General features: G+C 39.2%; 2 protein-coding genes across 5 annotated transcripts in view; both read left to right on the top strand.

Annotated features, from left to right (window-relative positions):
- The window catches only part of casq1b (calsequestrin 1b), a 42,418-nt gene extending 39,700 nt beyond the window's left edge, over positions 1-2,718 (top strand). For 3 of the 4 annotated variants that reach the window (XM_076990684.1, XM_076990687.1, XM_076990686.1), the window contains 4 exons: positions 907-961; positions 1,067-1,167; positions 1,535-1,609; positions 2,173-2,718. In XM_076990684.1, coding sequence (XP_076846799.1) covers positions 907-961; positions 1,067-1,167; positions 1,535-1,609; positions 2,173-2,394 — 453 coding nt within the window. In that variant the 3' untranslated portion in view covers positions 2,395-2,718. The remainder of the gene's footprint in view (positions 1-906; positions 962-1,066; positions 1,168-1,534; positions 1,610-2,172) is intronic. The other variant, XM_076990685.1, reaches the window with a different exon arrangement.
- An 836-nt stretch (positions 2,719-3,554) lies between these two features.
- LOC143491550 (uncharacterized) lies at positions 3,555-12,856 on the top strand. Its single transcript, XM_076990688.1, has 5 exons — positions 3,555-3,711; positions 4,091-4,129; positions 7,656-7,901; positions 11,489-11,740; positions 12,044-12,856. The coding sequence occupies exons 2-5, from the start codon at positions 4,096-4,098 to the stop codon at positions 12,289-12,291; spliced, it is 780 nt and encodes a 259-aa protein (XP_076846803.1). The 5' UTR covers positions 3,555-3,711; positions 4,091-4,095; the 3' UTR covers positions 12,292-12,856.
- The last annotated feature ends 6,132 nt before the right edge of the window (positions 12,857-18,988 follow it).

Raw genomic sequence — 18,988 nt, 5'->3', positions numbered from 1 at the left:
TAAACATTTTTTGTTGTTGTTTGCTTTTAAACCCCGTTACTTTAACCTTTCCTTGTATTTTTTGCTGTTGTGTGGCAATTTTAAAAATATTTTCAGGCAGGCATATTTTATTTAAAATATTTTTGACATTTTGCACAGTGCCTAGTCTGACAGTTCGAGATTCGCAATGCACACTGACGGTTAATGTTCTCTAACGTTTCATAAAAAAATAAATAAAACCTACAGTGTTTATTCATTTATTTGAGTGTTTTAAGTTTTTACTTTGAAGAGGAAAAAAGTCCTGAATGAGAACGAGATCCCGTTTAAGGTGCTCTAAAAAAAAAAAAAAAAAACTAAACCCGATTCGACTATTAGTCGACTAAAGGGAAAAGCTGACGAATCAGATTCGACTATGAAAATCCTTAGTTGAATACACCATATGTATATGTATATATATATATATATATATATATATATATATATATATATATATATATATATATATACACTGCTCAAAAAAATAAAAGGAACATTTAAACAACACAATGTAACTCCAAGTCATCCACACTTCGTGTTCAGATAGGAAGCAACACTGATTGTGAATCAATTTCATCTGCTCTTGTGCAAATGGAACAGACAACAGGTAGAAATGAGAGATTTTCAACTGATTTCAAAGATTTTTATTAATTGAGGATGTGTTATTTTAGTGTACTATTCACACATAGTACATGTCACAGTGGCATGAGGAATGAAGAGGGATCCTGAGGCCAGAGCGCCTTTCTTGAGTTTCGTTTTACTGAAAAATGAAACCAAAGTGACATTTGGACACAAAGTGAAAGTCAGGACATGATTCATTTCCAATTTTGCTGCCAAATACTGTATCTCTGCACGTCCCTAGTGTCCCTAGTGTATGTGTTTCTGGTTTAGGAGGATGATATCAATGGGCAACACATTGTGGCCTTTGCTGAGGAATCTGACCCTGGTATGTTTAATGTTTGTTTTGTAAAAAAGTAATAATTTCAAGTTGCTTTTGAAGTATTTAAATAATTGAGTGTAGAGTTCTATCAACACCTTTGACTTTCATCAGATGGCTTTGAGTTCCTTGAGATCCTGAAGGAGGTGGCACGTGCAAACACTGAAAACCCTGAACTTTGCATTCTCTGGATTGATCCTGATGATTTTCCCCTGGTGAGACCCTCCACAGCTGTAACATACCCCTTACAAAGACAACTGATCTCCATCGTTATGACCCACTCATGTTTAAATGTAAAATTCTGCAAAAGGACACTTGTAAGAATCAGGAAGTTATGAATATTTGTAAGGTTTTTCCAAAACCATAAAAACATCTATACTTTTGGGCATATCAGATGCCTTATTTTTTATGTATAGAAATAGTTAGGCAACATTATTCAGTTTAGATCACAGAACATCAATGATGCACTCTAAACTTATTTTGTCACGTTTTGACTGCTAGAGCACAAGCATTTGTAACACAGATGAACAAATGAAGTCACATGAATGCATACAGACGTTTGACCTTTGTGTGTGTCATTAGCTGGTGCCCTACTGGGAGAAGACCTTTGGCATCGACCTTTCTTCTCCTCAAATTGGCGTGGTTGACGTGAAGGATGTAAGGCCTGTCACCCACAGGGCTGTGTTAAGTTCTTTGCACGAGGAGCAGTGATAACATTGCCTGAAATGCTTGAGAGTTCTATATGAGCATTTGTGACTGGCCTTTCTGTCTTGCTTGTTTCCTACTTATAGTAGCTTGCTACTTATAGTCTTGACAACCTATATTTGATTTTCCTTCTTGGCTTTCTCTTATAGTATTTCTCTTTGCCTGAATCTATTTCATCTCTAATGCTGAGATCTGCTGGGCCTCTCTTTCTTATACTGTGTATCTTAGTCCATATCTCTCTCTCATCATACTTGTTTAGACTCACACTTTATCTAGTCAGAATACTTTGAATACTTTGAAAAACATGTAACACTACAAGCATTGTAAGCAAACAAATAGTCACAGAGTTGATGGAAACATGGCTACTGATTATTTCTCCCTCTTCATTTTATGTCTCTACCTCGGATTTCTCCCCTTAGTCTCAGCATGTGAATTTGTTTTTGGTTGAGCCTTATCCCTGTCCTCTCACAGTTTATATGTCCTCATCTCCCTCTGTCCCTATATCTCTTCCAAAGGCTGACAGCATTTGGATGGAGATGGATGATGAAGAGGACATGCCCACCGCCTACGAGCTGGACACCTGGATTGAGGAGGTGCTAGGGGGCAAAATTGACCCCAATAACAATAAAGGTCATAATGACAGTGATAATGATGCAAAGGAGGATGAGAAAGAGGATGGTGAAGAGGAGGATGATGAAGACAAAAAAGATGCTGAAATTAATTACAACGATGACTGAGTAAATTCATCATCTTCACTGGCTTCAACCTCAATGTGGGATCACTGGGCAAAACACCATATCAAGCCAAGATTATGGTTCATTCATAGTTTCAGCATATACCCTTTTCATATTACATGTGTTCCTTGGACACTTTGTACTTCTCTGCATCTGAGCAGCTGGCACCATTGCACAGTCCCTTGAAGATTCAGATTGATTCAACTGTTTCTTTCATAATACCCTCTGTCTCTGTCCCAAACTAGGTCCTCATTAATCTTTTCCCTATGGTCTATGTTCATATTCAGCCTACTGACTCTGTTATCAGAAATAAAGAGAGAAACAAGACTGAGTGCTGTTGTATTTGGCCATGTATAGGAATTACATAGTTACATGTACTTTTTATATTCCATGTACGCAAGAGAGTTTGTCCACTAATGAAGCTGGGGTCAGTTTTTCAAAAACTGCCAACCTTGTGGGGTGGTCTCATTCAATAGTGATGAGAGTATATCAACAATAGTGGGATGGCATTAGGCACTATGGAATAAGGGCTGTATAGTCAAGGATTGGTCACAGGAACATGAGTTTCATTACTTTCCTGGCCTTCACAGTTATCAGATCTTAATCTGATAGAAAGTGGGTCAAAGTAAAACAGTCTATTCAGAGTATGTCAGTAGTTCCATTTAATCTGTGGCACCTGTGATAAGATCCTGCTGTCTATGTAGTTCAGGATTCCTCAAGATTCTCAACGACCTAGGGGAATCTAGGCCCCCACAGATCGCTGTGGTAATGCATGTCAACGCTGATCTAGCATGGTGCTAGATGGGTGTCTCAAATAAATACATTTGTATATATATTTATATGTATGTACGTGTATGTGGGAGAGGTAGAAAGAGAAGAAAGAGAGAGAGAGATGCTTAAATGTATACACAAAGCTTGCAAAATCGTATTAATAGACATCTGGATTCAGTCCATAATCCATGAGCTTTAATACCGTGTGTGTGCATTAAAGTGCAAGTGAGCAAAAAAAGACTGCTTAAAATCTGACAGGAATTCTGTACTCTCTGTAGTCTATGTACTCTATGTAAAATATGCTCATGGAACAGGATAATCAAGTCTCACATTATCAGTCATCTCTTCCAAGAATAGAGATAATAGAGGGGTGTAACAAAGAGCATGACTTATAATCCAAGTAAACAACATTCCAGTGTGTCCTGTTAGTGTGGAGCATTACAGCCAGAGCTTCGGAGTGTGAGAGAAGTAGCCAACAGGTACAGACACGCACATAGAGAGACACCTGAAGACATCAAGATCCACTGGATTGGAAAGAGGAAAATACAGGTATTTTGCTCGTTTTTTTATGTTTATGCAACAGAACTCTTGCCATAACAATAGGAAACCATAGCAAAGGTTTTCACATTTTGCAAATGTGTTATATCAGCGGTCCACAACCTTTTTGCACCACGGACTGGTTACATATTTCATGGCAAAATTTATTTTGTTAGTGTTATTTTTTTGTGCGGCCCAGTGCTTGGTGACTGCTGTGTTATATCACTTTGTATACTGCTTGTCGGTCACCTCATTTACAATAAAATTGCCAAAGTAACCATGATCTCTACTTATCCCATATAGGGCCTATTCATAGTATATCATGTTTCTCTCCAGAAATATATTATAATACAGAGGAAATGCATTTTAATTTATGTATTCTGTTCAACAGTTCTCATGCATCTAATGATGAGCACCACAGCCCCTCAGGGTAAGGATCACAGTACTTTCATTTTTTTACTGGAAACTAATTAGGAATATTTTATGAATACTAAAAATGTAAATGGTCCATATTTGTCAATTGTGATTTTCACCCAAATCGGCCTCCGCATTTACTCACCTGTGCATATACACCTGGTCACTGCACACATGCCCATGTACCCAGAAGTATAACTATTACAGTTAGCAGTTAGAATTAGAGCTTGAAGCTACGTCTGTGATGACTGAACTGCTGTTGTCTAATTATGTTTGGGTGGCATACCACAGTACAGACCAGTGCTGGCTATAGTGGTCAGTGACAAACTGCTTGCCTCTGTGAAACCTCTGGACATGGGCATTAGACCTTAGCACTACTGAGAATGCGTATAACCCTCCACTGTCCATTGCCTCTGTTGTTTGAGGTGGATCCTAGGAATGAGTGCTTGCACCTCTTCTTTTAATTTTGCAGTGGCAAGAAAACATATGTCAACCCTTTGAAATCACCTTCTTAATTTCTGCATGAATTGGTCATAAAACACGATCTGATCTAAATCTAAGGCCCAAGTATAGACAAACACAATGTGCTTAACCTAATACCATACAAACAATTATAATATTTAATGTCTTGGGCACATCCATTAAACATTCACAGTGCTGGTGGAAAATGTAACTGAAGCCTTGAATTTAATAGCTGGTCAAAGCTCCTTTTACAGTAATTACGTCTCCCCATTCTGCATTGTGCCTTTGTAGTCAACTTAGTGGGGTGCCCACTTCTAGGGAGAGTAGCCACAGTACAAAATAGTTGCCATTTTTAGACAATTTGTCTGTTGACTGGTTAATACCTAAAGTGTTTCCAGTTTTATGCAAATCACCAATTTGATTTGAGGCATGGTTCACATCAGCAGATGCTTCTTGTGAATAGCAAATTCAAAAGATTTTAATGTCTTTTATATGTCAAAGTAGCTCTAGACCTCCATCCAGTCTCTTTTCATTGATTAACTAACTGCTATCTCTTATTATTTGTTGCAGTCATTCGCTTAAGGGTTCACTTACTTATTCCACAATCTCTGAAGTGTTAAATTCAGACATGAAATATTGTAATTGTTGTGTGGTATTAGTTTAAGAACATTGAGTTGGACTGTACTTGGGACTTAGATGCAAATCAAATCACATTTTCTGACCAATTCATGCAAAAATCCATGTAATTTCAAAGGGTTCACATACTTTTTTTGTACATATTTCTGTATAGATTGTATATACTGTATATACTTCTCCACTAGGCCAGATCATTTGTAACTTTGTGACTACTGCCATGTTGATGACATTAAGATTTATATTAATACAGCTTACATTAGAGTGTCTGCTCAAGCTTTGAGTTCATGTGTCTGCCTGCACAATAATCATTTGAAACTAGTTTTACTAGTAGAGTCTAAATCACTTCTGTGGCTTTTCTTAAATTTCACTGTTTATGGTGAAGGTCTGTTAGATCAGCTCAAGTTATTAAACACCTTGGTTGTCTCCTTGAGTCTTAACTCACCTTGTGATTTGGTAATGTGAGCCCCATATCAAATCACTTGGGTGCATTAACAGTATTTACCTGTCTCCCTTAAAAAGCTATTGAGAAAATAAAATTATAGGTTAACTAAGTGTATTAGTTAGCCAAGTGTAAATTATTCAAATAGCAATCTAGAAAGACATGTGGGATACACTGCATAAAATAGGAAAATCATAAATTTTCTTCACAGCATAAACAGAATAATAAAGATGATGTTGTAATGCATAAAACATTAAAAGAGAAAAGTAAAATAGAAAAAGTATGTATTCCTCCCTATACAAGTAACATCTGCCCATCTACTCTTACAATCCTAGTACATGGCAATACCCAAAGAGATTAGTTTCTCCGGTTGAGCTTATGATGGTATGCAAAAGTGTCAAAGGTATTTACATTCATTACTTGGGTAGAAGGATAGATACTAGGGTTTTAAAATACTTTTATAGAAGTTAAAGTATCAACTCAATCTTTTTACTCAAGTAAAAAGCAAAACTATTTAAAAATATAAATGTTTAAGAAATGTAATGGGGAAAAATGCCATTAAGGACAAAAATGTAGGCCATGTCACAGGGCCTATAGGGCACTACCCCCCTCCCCCAAAAAACATTTTTCTAAAAGCCATAATGACTATAATGTTATTTGAAAATTTTAATGTTAAAAAATAGGGATGCACTAGGCTAACTATTTCAGCTGCATATATGCCCAATAAAACAAATGGATTTTAGTAAAATGTTAATTTATTAAAACCATATTCACGGTGGTGAGGGAGGGGCAGTGAGGGAGAGATGCACCTCACAAAACATTTATTACCATGACGACAAATACACAGATGACCACAAATATTTCAAAAAAACTTCAACTGAGGGCTTTTGATATACAGTACATGGGTTGGCTGGTATTTATGGATACCAGCCTTCTCACTGGTGCTTAGTTGGGACATTTCTCTCGAGTTCTCAAGTCTCTGCCATGAACATCATCATACTAAGCTATGCATGTCTGCTATCTCATTGCTGAGACACTTGAGGTGTGATGGATCACGCACAAAGCAATAGGGTGTGGGAATATTATGTCTCTATCCTTCTGATCCCATCACAATCAAATCCACTCTATCTGGATTTTACAATTTATCTGGATAGTTTTTTTAACAATGACAAGCCAGATTGAGAACAAGCCAAAATTAAATAGGAGTAACGAGGCAATTTCTAAAACATAAGGAGTAGAAAGTACAGATAATACAGATAATAATGTACTTTTACTTCAGAAAAGTATAGATACACAAAATTTCTACTTAAGTAAGTTAACGAAGTACTAAGGTAAAGGTACTTCGTTACTTGACACCTCTGATGGTACCACACAAAAAAACGTGGGAGGAGTCAAACTAGACTGGAAATTCATTGTTGGCACCTCCTAGACACACCTTAATTATAATCTCTGACTGTCTTTTCTTGGCACTGTATTTTCCTAGTGTCTGTTCCAATGACGGAAAGAATGCAGAAACTGAGGTTGTGGGCACGTTTATTACTCACATTAGAAGAACAGAATTACACAATGTTCTCAGTTTAGAAGAACAGAATTGCACAACTGCAAATGATAATAATCATATATATTAGTGCCAGTTGAGCAATTCTGTTTTAAATTCAACATGTGCAGAATGGTGACATCATCACAGAGAAATTAGTTCCTGGCTGTACCTCCGCTGCCTCGTGGCTTTTTCTTATGTGTATTTAAAACAGCTAAAGAAGATTTTACTGAATAGATTTATGATAATTCATGTTTTATAGGAGGTTTGGTTTATAAACATTAAAAGGGCCTTAAAAATGGGAAATAAAATGGAAAGGACCCAAGCTTAGCAGGATGTGCTTTTAGAGGTAGACTTCCATTTAGAACTTTATCCCTGAACACCCATAAATCAGCTTTGTTACAATGCATGTACAGTGTTTGTGACTAATACACACTATACTGAATTCAATTTGCCTCTGTTTGGTAGCGGATTTGGTGGAGACCTTCAGTGACGACTTGATTCAAGGCGTGAAGGAGACCAGGAAGCTGAGCAAAGCTCTGCTGACTCAGGGGCAGCTCAGTGGAGAGGAGTACGACAACATCACAGCCGCCCCTAACTCTCAGGACAGAATGAAGCTGTTGTTGCAGGCTCTTAGCAACAGAGGGAAGCAGGGAAGGGATGCACTCTACTGCCTACTACAGGAGCATGAGCCAGAGCTTACTCTACAGATGGGTATGTCTCAGTCTAATACTGTAATCTTAGTCTAATCTTTGTGTTGCTATACCCCCAATTTTTCCATTTCAGATTTAAATCTGTAGCCATTAGCGGCAACAGCAATGGAAATTCCAACAAATAATCGGTAATGAATCAGTGTAATGTAAAAGTACTTTATTTCCTGTGTCTATGAATGTGGCAAGATTAGTTAATGGAAAATCAGACCTTACATAATGAAATGCCATTATTTATTCTGACTGTGTCATTGCATCCCACTGCCAAAACACTCATTGAATGCCTTGAAGACATTCAGTTCATTCGTACCTTTACACCGTTTTTCGCCATAAACCATTTCCACATACTAACACAAAGGTTCATTTACATTTCTGTGCTGTATTTTATGTAACTTGTAGTGACGTTTAAAATTCCTCTGAATTTCTTGACATCGCAATTCCTTGTATTGTCTTTTCTTTGTATCTGTTCCAATGACATAATGCCTTGCAGAAAGTTAGGGCGTGTGCATCTTTAACTTGTCACATGTTAGAGAAGGCTAAATTTAGGAGAATTCTTTATTGTAATTTCACAACAATATAACTCTAAAGTATTGTGCAAATTATAGCAAAATAAATCTAATTGTAAAGTGTCAGCAGTGAGTTTGTGTCATGGTATGGCGGGCCCCTTACTGGTCGCCCCCGTCTACAGCGGCAGCTGTCCTGTCAATTGTTGCGTTGTGTGCGCCCCTCAGGTGGGTGGAACCCGTGATCCGTCTCACCTGAGGGTGGTTTGTTTGCCTATATATGTCTTGTCTTTGTACCAGTTGACCGCAGGTTATTATATCCTTTATTTGGATCAGTTCACGGGTTTTGGTTTGCGCACTTTCTATATTAAACCATCCTTTTTCCCTGAGACTTGGCGTAATCGCTTCCATTTTATTTCGCTCACCCTGCCCGTCACAGTTTGTAGTCAAGCCAATTTTATTTATATCATGCTTTTTACAACACATGGCTTTACAAGTGCATGTGTCCAGATCCCTAATTAACAAACCAGGGGCAACAGTGGCAAGGAAAATCTCCCAAGGCGTGTATTAGGAAGTGACAGGCAAGGGAAGTGCAAAAAATGAGGAAGCAATCATGCCAGTTTCAGGGAAAATGGAGAATTTAATGGATAAAGAGCACAAACTGAAAACTCGTGACATAATTAAATGAAGGATACAATAACCAGCTGTCAACTGGTACAAAGACAAGAGATAAATAGACAGACAAATGACCCTCGATGGGCCAACTTTGTCAGAATCTGGCATTGGAGTTGGAAGATTGTTCCATAACAGAGTGGCTTTAAAGGAGAAGCATCTGCCTCCAGTCTTACTCATTTTCAGAACTAAGAGAAATCCCACATTTTGAGAGTGCTGCAAGCGAGACGGTTATTGTATGTGAGTTCACTCAGATATTGTGGGGCAAGACCCTTTAACGCTTTATACATCAACAGAAGAATTTTGAAATCAATTCGATATTTAACTGGAAGCTAGTGCAACGGTGAGAGTAGGATTAATGAACAAATTTTTTGCCCTAGTTAGGACTCTGGCTGCAGCATTCTGTACATTCTGTAGTAGTCCAATCTTGATGAGACAAAATCATAAGCCAGCTTCTCTGTATCTGAAAACAAAAGTAAATGTCTCAGCTTGACAATATTATGTAAATGTGAAAAGGCAGCCTCAGGGACATTGCAAATGTGTTTGAACCAATGAGAACTAATAGTGACACCTAAGCTTTGCTTGAGCTTTGCTAAGCATGCTTGAACTAAGCATGAGTTTATTGCAACAGAAGGACTGATTTGCGATACAGTTAACAGCAACAGCATAAGCCAGTATATGCAGTAGATGTGCTAGCTCAAGCAAAGACTGTATCTCTGTTTTGTAGCATGTGTGATTGCAGGGAGTGCAAAATAAAATGGAAGCGATCATGCCAAGTCTCAGGGAAAAAGGATGGTTTAATGGAGAAAGTGCACAAAACAAAAACCCGTGACTCAATAAAAATTAGGGATATAATGACCAGTAGTCAACTGGGACAAAGACAAGACATATATAGAGAAACAATCCTCAGGTGAGACGGATCACGGGTTCCGCCCACCTGAGGGACGAACACAACACAACAACAACAGGACAACTGACGCTGTAGACAGAGGCGACCAGCAGGGGGCCCGCCATACCCTGACAGCATGTCAAATAAATATACCATAACATCGAAACTGGCTTTTCCCTCATGTTTTCCATGCCACTTCATATAATGGAAATGAAAAAAATTTGAGACAGAACACATTTAAATATTTCTGGGCATATGAACACATTACAAACGTCTTACAAACAGCAGCTGTTATGCATGATCCTGAATGTAAGAAAAAAATATAAGGTAGGTAAGAAGATAGGTAGATACATTATTGATCCCGAAGGAAATTTAGCAGCCAGTAGCAGTTACACAATAACAAATCACAGTAATGGACACACACAAACAATTTAACAAGAACTTATGACATTCACAAACATTACAAAGACTATACAAGTGTGCAAGTATCTTGACCAGAGAAAGGAGGTAGTGCAGTACAAATGTGTCATGGTGCGAGGAAGGAAGGATGCAGAGACGAGTATGCATAAAGCATTTATTAATGAATGACGCTCTTAGCAATGTGGCAGCAGAACATGTAACACAAACGCGCACACACACACACACACACACACATCAGACTAACGAGACGTGCGAACACACACGTACACACACAAACAACCACACCCACGGAATTTACATATTTGGACATGGACTACACCTATACACGCATGAAGGGAGGGGTGTGGGGCTGCAATGTGACATTATGAAAATTAAATAAATGCTAAATGTGACTTTGACCAGGCCAGCATACAGGGGGGCAAAAACAGTGCCTCAGGTGCAACAGTTCAGACATTGGGGAGGACAGCAAAGCTGAACGAATGGCCACACAAATCTAGAATGTTCTAGAATGAACTCTAGATGTAACGTATTGAACAGGCAGAGAGGGATCCAAATGCGGAAGAACACCGCTTTTATTTAAATGAGACGCTGGTACAAACACAGGCAGGTGAATCACGAGTACTAGGATCAGTAACAGCGTTTTCTTGGCGTGGTCAGGACGGTCCAGGGTCATACCGGGGGAGCAGAAGTCAGGAGGTACAGAGGGACTAGGCAGGAGACAAGGTCGGGGACGTAAGCGAGGGTCAGGACACAGGAGAGCAGACAGGATATAGAAAGGCTTGGTACGCGGCATGAGTCGGCAATACTTCGCAACTGAGATGTGCTGGTGAAGTGCTTAAGTAAGGCTGAAGGGGGCGTGGTAATGAGGGGCAGATGAGGTTGATTAAGAAAGATCAGGTGGCATTCCTTACACTAGAATGTTCTGTTTTGGGGGGTTTTGTCTATAAAAAATGAGCCAGATACCTATGTTTAATTTTCATTGGTGAGGATTGGTCTCTGTGAACTTCTATTTCACTCAATTTTCTTGTGTTTAGATCATGCTTGGTTTGTATTGTGCCTCATGTGTAAAGTCTGCTGAGTTGTGTCATTTCCCCCCCCCCCCCCCAGAACATGCTCTCTATGTTCACACGGTGAAAGAAAAGCTCATTGAGAAAGTGCAACATGTGGAGCCAGTGGCCCATTGGATGTTCAACCACGGAGTGATTGAGGAAGATGAGTACTTTGAGGTGTGTGAAGAGGAAGGAAGCAAAAAAAGGATGCAAGCCATGTTTCAGATCTTGGAGCAACACGGAGCAAAAGAAAGCGATGGTTTCTTTGCTGCACTTTTCCATTGTGAACCCCTCCTGCATCGTGACCTTGGTCAGTCATCGCTCTTTCAGAATTCTTGCCTTCCCCCGTCTTCTTTAATGTTCTGCTTTTTTGCTCATTTACTTTATTTAACTCTCTTTAATGCCTAAGGTAGAGTTTCCTATTTTTTCCACTATTAGGCAAAGTAATGAATTTTACCTATACTGATGTTTGAAACATATGAATACATTGTTTGACTTAATTACATAGAATAGAATTATGTCAGCATAATAATCTATGAAAATACAGGCACTTTGTCCAAGTTCACATACCACATTTAAATTGAAAAGTTTCTTTTATCTTTTTCTATTGCAGAAAAAGAACGTGTGCTGCAGATGTATGGACTTGACAAAGAGAATAACCAAATAACAGAACTTATGAGTCTGAGAAATTTAGAGGAGAGATGGAAAGAGCTGGAAATCAGAGAAAGGAAACTTGAAAAAGAAAAGGAGGAGTTAAGGAGAGAAAGGAACATCTTAGAAACAAGCAAGATGGAGATGGACCGTGAACGAAAGCAGTTGACTGAAATGAAAAGCAAACTTAAGAGGGAGCAACTCTGGTGAAGGACAAAATGAAGAATCATTGTAATTCTCTGTCTCCGACAGGAGAAAATAACGAGAGGACTGGGTTACTTGTTCATAATCAATGGATTTGTTGCCAATAAATGTAAATACTTACTGATAAATAAAACTATCTAGGTGGCACCATTGGTGGTTACCAGGCAGGGTAACTGAGTGATTGGGAATTTCACCCTCGGCTGGGAGTCGAGCACCAGGTGGCCGTGCATAACTGTGGGCCAACGAACACACAGTTAGCATAAAACCAGTGAGAGTGAAGGTTGCGCTCTGTGTGAGTGTTTGTTGTTCTAGAGAGCGAGGGTGAGCTAAATCTGTTGTAATTATCTTAATAGTTTTCCCGATTATTATTATCTTATTTACTTTACTTTTTTATTATATTGTTTACTTTTTTACATTTTATGTTATTTTAATATTTTATCTTTAATTTCTTTTAACATTTTCTTTTTGTCTTATCTCCTTTTTATGTTTCTTTTATTTATACTGCAAAGCACTTTGAGTTGCATGTATGTATGAAAGGTGCTATACAAATAAAGATTATTATTATTATTATTATTATTATTATTATTATTATTATCTATGGACACATAAATGAGCTGTTACAAGGCAATAAGCAGTCTGGGACAAAACTGTAAGCTTTTTGTAGGCTACGTAGTTGACAATGTCAGCTTGAAAACTGTTGTGAGAATGAAATTTACATACTAGGGACAGTGATCTTTGCCACAAACATTGTGTGTGTGTGTTGCATTTGATAACATGAATAAGAACTACAGTATTTCATTAATAATTGTTAGCCAATATTAATTTAACCTGTAATAACTCCATTAGTTCATGTCTTTGCATATGGCAGTGATACAATGATACACAATATATATTAGAAACCAGTGTTACTTAAAAACTTAATTGGCTGTATTGACACTTAAGCAGTGGTAGCTACTTACTTGTTTTATTTACTCACTGCCATTTACTAATGTAATATTTTGTCCACTTTATTTCTGAACAATAACACATTTACTTTTACCTGCTCTCACCTACCAGTTTGTTCTTACTTTTGCTTATTTTTTGTCATGCAAATATGTGACACTTTGAATAAGTCATAATACATGGTTAAGTCATAATACCTGGTTATGCACCCCAGGTACTTGCCCACTTCAAATAACATAAATGTAACATCAACACTAGGAGTCAGACACTCCCAGACATTTAAATGACTTTTATTGAACAGGTTACACAGGATATCTCTTGCGTGCCTCTTAATGGACTGAAAAGTTGTCCATATCCAGGAGGGTAGACACAGGGGTAAACCGGAGCAAAATCTGCAGGGACCGAAGCCGAGTATCAGTCCTCCTAAATCCGGAGATGGAAAGAGCAGAATCGTAAGTCGGGCAACAGAACAGTAACCAAGAGAGCTAGACAGGAGAATGCTCGGTACGCTGATTAACATAATAGCAATGCTTCGCAAGGGCTAGGCGGATGCATCCTGCTAAAATAGAGAGAGACAGGTGCTGATGATTAGTAATCTGGGGATGACGATTGGGCAAGGACGCAGTGGTTGAACGGGACTTCGGCAGGTGGGTTCTGGGTAGTGGAATCCCTGTTAGGATTTGTGACAATAAAACTTCTCCAACACATATTATTGTTAATGTTTATGAGTCATACTCTATTCTTAACTTCTGTTGTGCATTATGTTAAGTTTTTTCACTGGTCTACGCAATCTTTTACTCTGTTAGCACATACGCCACCTTACTGTACTTTCCACTTACCATATTATACTGTATTTACTTTTGTATTATATCCTTATATAGCATAGTGTGTCTGGCTTAGAAGGGGGCTTTCCCTAGCAAAGCCCTTAGTTTCCCAGCATGACAGCGAGGACAGGCATTTTGGGGCATACTTGGAAAAACACTAAAGTGGTTGAAAAGAAAAATGGACTCATGAGTGGTTCAAAAAGATATAATTGTACAAATATCATGTTGTTTTGTCTTAAAATGTAAATAAATCTCTAAATTTGAGGGGTTTTAAAATGCAACTGCCCTGTTAAGTGCCCTGTTTAGTATTGAAGAATGACATTAAAAAGTTGCAATGGTCGACAGAGTAGAAGTGAGAAGGTAAAGAGTCTAGTGCAGGGGTACTCAACTAAATTTGTCCACGGTCCAATTTTGGCAGATACCTGTGACCTGAGAAGTGAAGTTATATTAATATTTTAAATATTACGATAAGTGATGACACGTGGTACTCTACTTTTAGACAGAGTCATGTTGATACTGAATGAGATTAACAAATGATCGGAAACAGGGAGGTCTGTGGCAGTACAATTATAAGGAGTTACACCTGAACAACAAACTAAATCCAAGGTATGACCTTTAGAGTGTGTTGGGAAGTTGATATGTTGATGTAATCCAAAACTGTCCAGGCAAGATGAAAAATCCTTATAAGTGGTGCAGTTTACCCTTCCTCTTCTGTTAGCTTTCCGGTCCCATCTGGGGTGCTAATGGGTACGTGTGGACCCGTGTTTTAAATCAGCCATAAGATACTCTAAAATCAATTAATTATCAACCAATTTGTTTCTTACCTCTTGTTTATCTTGTTAGGCTTCCTTATCCATGAAAGGATTGGTTTTAATGTTTTGTTGTGCCTCCCTGGGCCTTTCTTTTGACCCTAACCTCCGATTCGTTATCAGAAAATATATGATCCAGAGCTTGGCCAACATTAAATCTGCTTTTCATTGTTGCACTGGAGATGTGCACTCCACAAAAGGCCAACTCAAACTGACCTGGCCCTACATGTCTGGACATGTCCATCCTTCCCTTGCCTTTCGAAACAAGCAAAAATAGTAAGCTTAAATGCAAGATTTTTTATACCTGGATTCACAGGGACCCTAACAATAGAGAAAGGGTTACATTGTCCATATGTATATTAAAATCACCAAGGTGAGGTAGGTGAGGAATGCTGAAAACTCATTTATAAAATCCGTGTTGTGTTTGGGAGCACGATAAATAGCAGCTAAGACAGTGGGCTTTAGGCCATGCAACTGTATGGCTACCAGACATGTGAACAAGTCACTAAGTCGCAAGTAACAAGTAAGTCTGAAGTCTTCACAATCAAGTCTCGAGTCAAGTCCCAAGTCAATACAAGCAAGTCTTGAGTCAAGTCCCAAGTCTTAAACTTCAAGTCCTAGTCAAGTCACCAGATGTAATTTCAATATTTAACATAATTGATGCAGTTGATTAGTAGTATATTAAGTTAGTCAGACTAATGTTAGGCGTTCGAGTGTTTCGGTTCGCTTGAGTGAGATGTCGTCGCAATTGTCGTCGTCACCCCCCCCCCCCCCCCCCCCCCCCATGATTTTTGTTCGCCCGTAGCTCCCCCCCCGCTTTCGAATTATTGTTGGTGCGGACCGCTGACACAAGTCAATTTGCTCATGTGGACCGTTGTAAAAGTTTATTTTCAACCCCTGAGTTATCACATCCCAGCTAGCTAGCTAACCGTAATAGCATTATGTAAAACGTACATAGCAAAGTCTAACTTTTGTTTGTGCAGCCTCAAATGTCGAACAAAGTTTGAAGTGGTTGCATCTCTATCTCTTATCCTGACTCCACATGTCTTGCATGTCGCAGTTCTTATTTTATTCACAACAGCATAATCTTTATAACTGAACAGGATCATTTTTGGGAGCATGTTGCTTGTCCTCTCTGCACAAATTCAATGCTGTGTCCACATGTGAAACATACACCAAGAACATGGTGTCTCACTCCAAGCGCCCAGGGCTATTACGCCCCCTTCCTATTCTGTCCAGACCATGGACTCATTTGGCTTTGGACTTTGTGATCAGGTTACCCCCCCTCTCGGTGTAATAAGTGGCTTGCTCACTGGGGGCTAGGACTCGGCACTTGTAAAGCTGCTTTGTGACAACAACTGTTGTAAAAAGCGCTATATAAATAAAATTTGATTGATTGATTGATAATACCATCATATTGGTCATTGTCGATCGCTTCTCCAAATCTGCCAGGTTCTTGACCTTACCAAAGCTTCCCTTGGCCTGCGAGACTGCCTGCCTGTTCCTACATCACATAGTTCGACACCATGGCTTCCCCTCCGACGTGGTGTCCGACAGGGGGCTTCAATTTTCCAGCCATTTTTGGGAGCCTTCCTGGGGCTCCTGGGAGCCATGGCCAGCCAGTCATCGGGGTTTCACCCCCAAACCAATGGTCAGATGAAGTAGACCAATCAGGACCTGGAGCAGACCAGGACCAGGAGTCTGCTCAAGTGCCTGGCCTCCACTAACCCCTCCTCCTGGTCTGATCAATTTCTCTGGGCTGAATACGCCCACAACACCCTGAGGCACTCGGCCCTTGGGATGTCTCCTTTAGAGTGCCTCTACAGGTATGCCTGTCCTATGTTCGCTGACCAGGAGGAGGAGGAAGCTGTCCCAAGTGCTCGCGCTTTGGTGCACCGGTGCAGATTGGCCTGGTCTAAGGCCCCTAAGGCAAGGCCACTTGGGTTCACCTCTCTCGCAATTTTTACACGTGGTGTGGAGACTTGTCTGTACCACCGTGTTACAGGATTAGACACAAAACATCAGCATCATGCTCTCCACACCAGAACGGTACCACAGAACAGCAGTGGAGAACCATATTTGACATGACTAAATGCATGCTTATTAATTTACCTAAAGAACTATGAATATATGCAGTGCAAACAACAGCAGTGATCAGAAATAGATGTTACTGTAGCAAGACTATGCAAACACCTTATTTCCTGATGACAAGGAAGACCCCTGACATTTTCACAACACAGAAATTTGGTTTAGAGTGTTATGCATACAGAAAAAAAAAAATATGATATCCTTTAACAGACAGAGAATATATAGATCTTCAGTTGATATTCATTTTGTTTTTTCTGCTCTACCCCTCCTTATATATGCTCCTACTCCTATGCTATACTCTTATCTTTGAAGTCTTGTGCATGGTGCTCAGTGAAGCAATTCATCAAAGTCAACAAGATGTCACCTGTCACGGTACAGCCCCAGATCTCTCCCTTCAACATGCGCATGTGTGGTCTGCATCTGTTTATGTCCATATATGCATTTCCTATGGGTGTGGTTCTATGTGCGTGTGTTCATCCTTCTAACCTGTGTCTCCTCTTGTCAATGTAATGCAGTGCATGTGAGTCTTGTTTAAATGAAGGTGTATGTATAGCAGTAGCGCACCGTGACCATTATACCTGGGCCCGCAACATCCCCCCCCCCCCCCCGGAAAAAAATTAGTTTCCTCTCCTAATTAACTGCAATAAAAAAAATTAAAATTGAGACGACAGTACACCTTTAGAAATGCAGTAAGAAATAATATATGTACTAGATAACTTCTTAAGCAAAATAAGGTTCCAACAAAATAAGGTTCACAGCTCCGTGTTCCTCGGAAGCAGAATATGTAAACAAACGCCCAAGGGCGTCAAAGGAATGAATCGAAACTAGCTAGTGGTGGTACGCTAACGACAGCTAGCGAAATTATCATACAGTTAAGCCCGCCCACTATGAGGGAAGATATGATTGGTCAATTTTGCTGTCATTTGAAACTGGTATTGCGCTGAATTATAACTGCCAGGCCCTCTGTCAACGAACAGCGGGCATCACAGTCCTGATAGGGGGAGACACAGGCTCACAGGCTTCCACTTAACTTAACCCCTCACCTTCAAACACAGATTGAATAGACACGGTTGAATAATTTATTTGCTTATATATTTTTTTTATTTAGATGTCGATTGACTAAGTAGATAAAATAAAATTGGATAAATTATATACATATTTATGTTTTAAGAATATTTTAGGCCCTCTGAGAGGGCGTAGAGGGCCCTGACGCTTCCCCACTGATGTATAGGCCTATGTGTTTTAGATGTTGTGATCACCACTCGTCTTTGTCTGAGTCTCGCTCCATTTGTGTTGTGAATATCTCTGATAAAGCACTAATCCAAAGTTGATTGAGTAGACATTTTTGCTAATTGTGATTTACTGTGCGTTCACACCGAAAGCGATAAAATCGCTCTCCGTCGCCGAGTCGCCAGCATCGCGTCGCGTGGGGACGTGTCCAACATCACGCCGGCATGCAGCACGTGACAGATATGCAAATCACGTTTTTAAAGCAGGACGCAGTATTTATTTTAATCTATTGATTACAGGACACACGATTATAAAGGAGTGCGTGTATAAAACATAGTGTGTGTATAAAACACAGAGGTGGGGACTCGAGTCACATGACTTGGACTCGAGTCAGACTCGAGTCATTAATATTAAGACTTTTGACTTGACTTGAAAAAATATTCAGAGACTTAGACTTGACTTGGACTTTTACACCAATAACTTGGGACTTGAATTGGACTTGAACCTGTTTACTTGCAAAGACTTGATTTTTTTACCCCAAATCTGAATTTTAAAACGCATATTAATATTTATAAAGTGCACCCCATTCATTTCCGTCCTTCTGACGCAGACCGCTGTTTGTTCTCTGCTTTTCCACACTCTGTACGTTGTGTGTGTGTGTGTGTGTGTGTGTGTGTGTGTGTGTGCAGGGGCGTTGCCTGGGTATGTAAAGATCCGGGGCTCAGCCCAATTTATATATATATATATATATATATATATATATATATATATATATATATATATATATATATATATATATAGTAATATATA

The sequence above is a fragment of the Brachyhypopomus gauderio genome, unplaced genomic scaffold (genome assembly GCF_052324685.1).
Source record: "Brachyhypopomus gauderio isolate BG-103 unplaced genomic scaffold, BGAUD_0.2 sc77, whole genome shotgun sequence".
In the NCBI taxonomy this organism is placed as follows: domain Eukaryota; kingdom Metazoa; phylum Chordata; class Actinopteri; order Gymnotiformes; family Hypopomidae; genus Brachyhypopomus; species Brachyhypopomus gauderio.
The sequence above is the reverse complement of the archived record's forward strand: the minus strand, read 5'-3'. Positions and strand labels throughout refer to the sequence as shown.

Excerpts from the sequence above, each read along its gene's own strand:
- LOC143491550 (XM_076990688.1), top strand. The coding sequence starts at position 4,096 with ATGCATCTAATGATGAGCACCACAGCCCCTCAGG. Across the intron at positions 7,902-11,488 it reads AGAGCTTACTCTACAGATGG|AACATGCTCTCTATGTTCAC; the intron begins GTATGTCTCAGT and ends CCCCCCCCCCAG. Across the intron at positions 11,741-12,043 it reads CCTCCTGCATCGTGACCTTG|AAAAAGAACGTGTGCTGCAG; the intron begins GTCAGTCATCGC and ends TTTCTATTGCAG.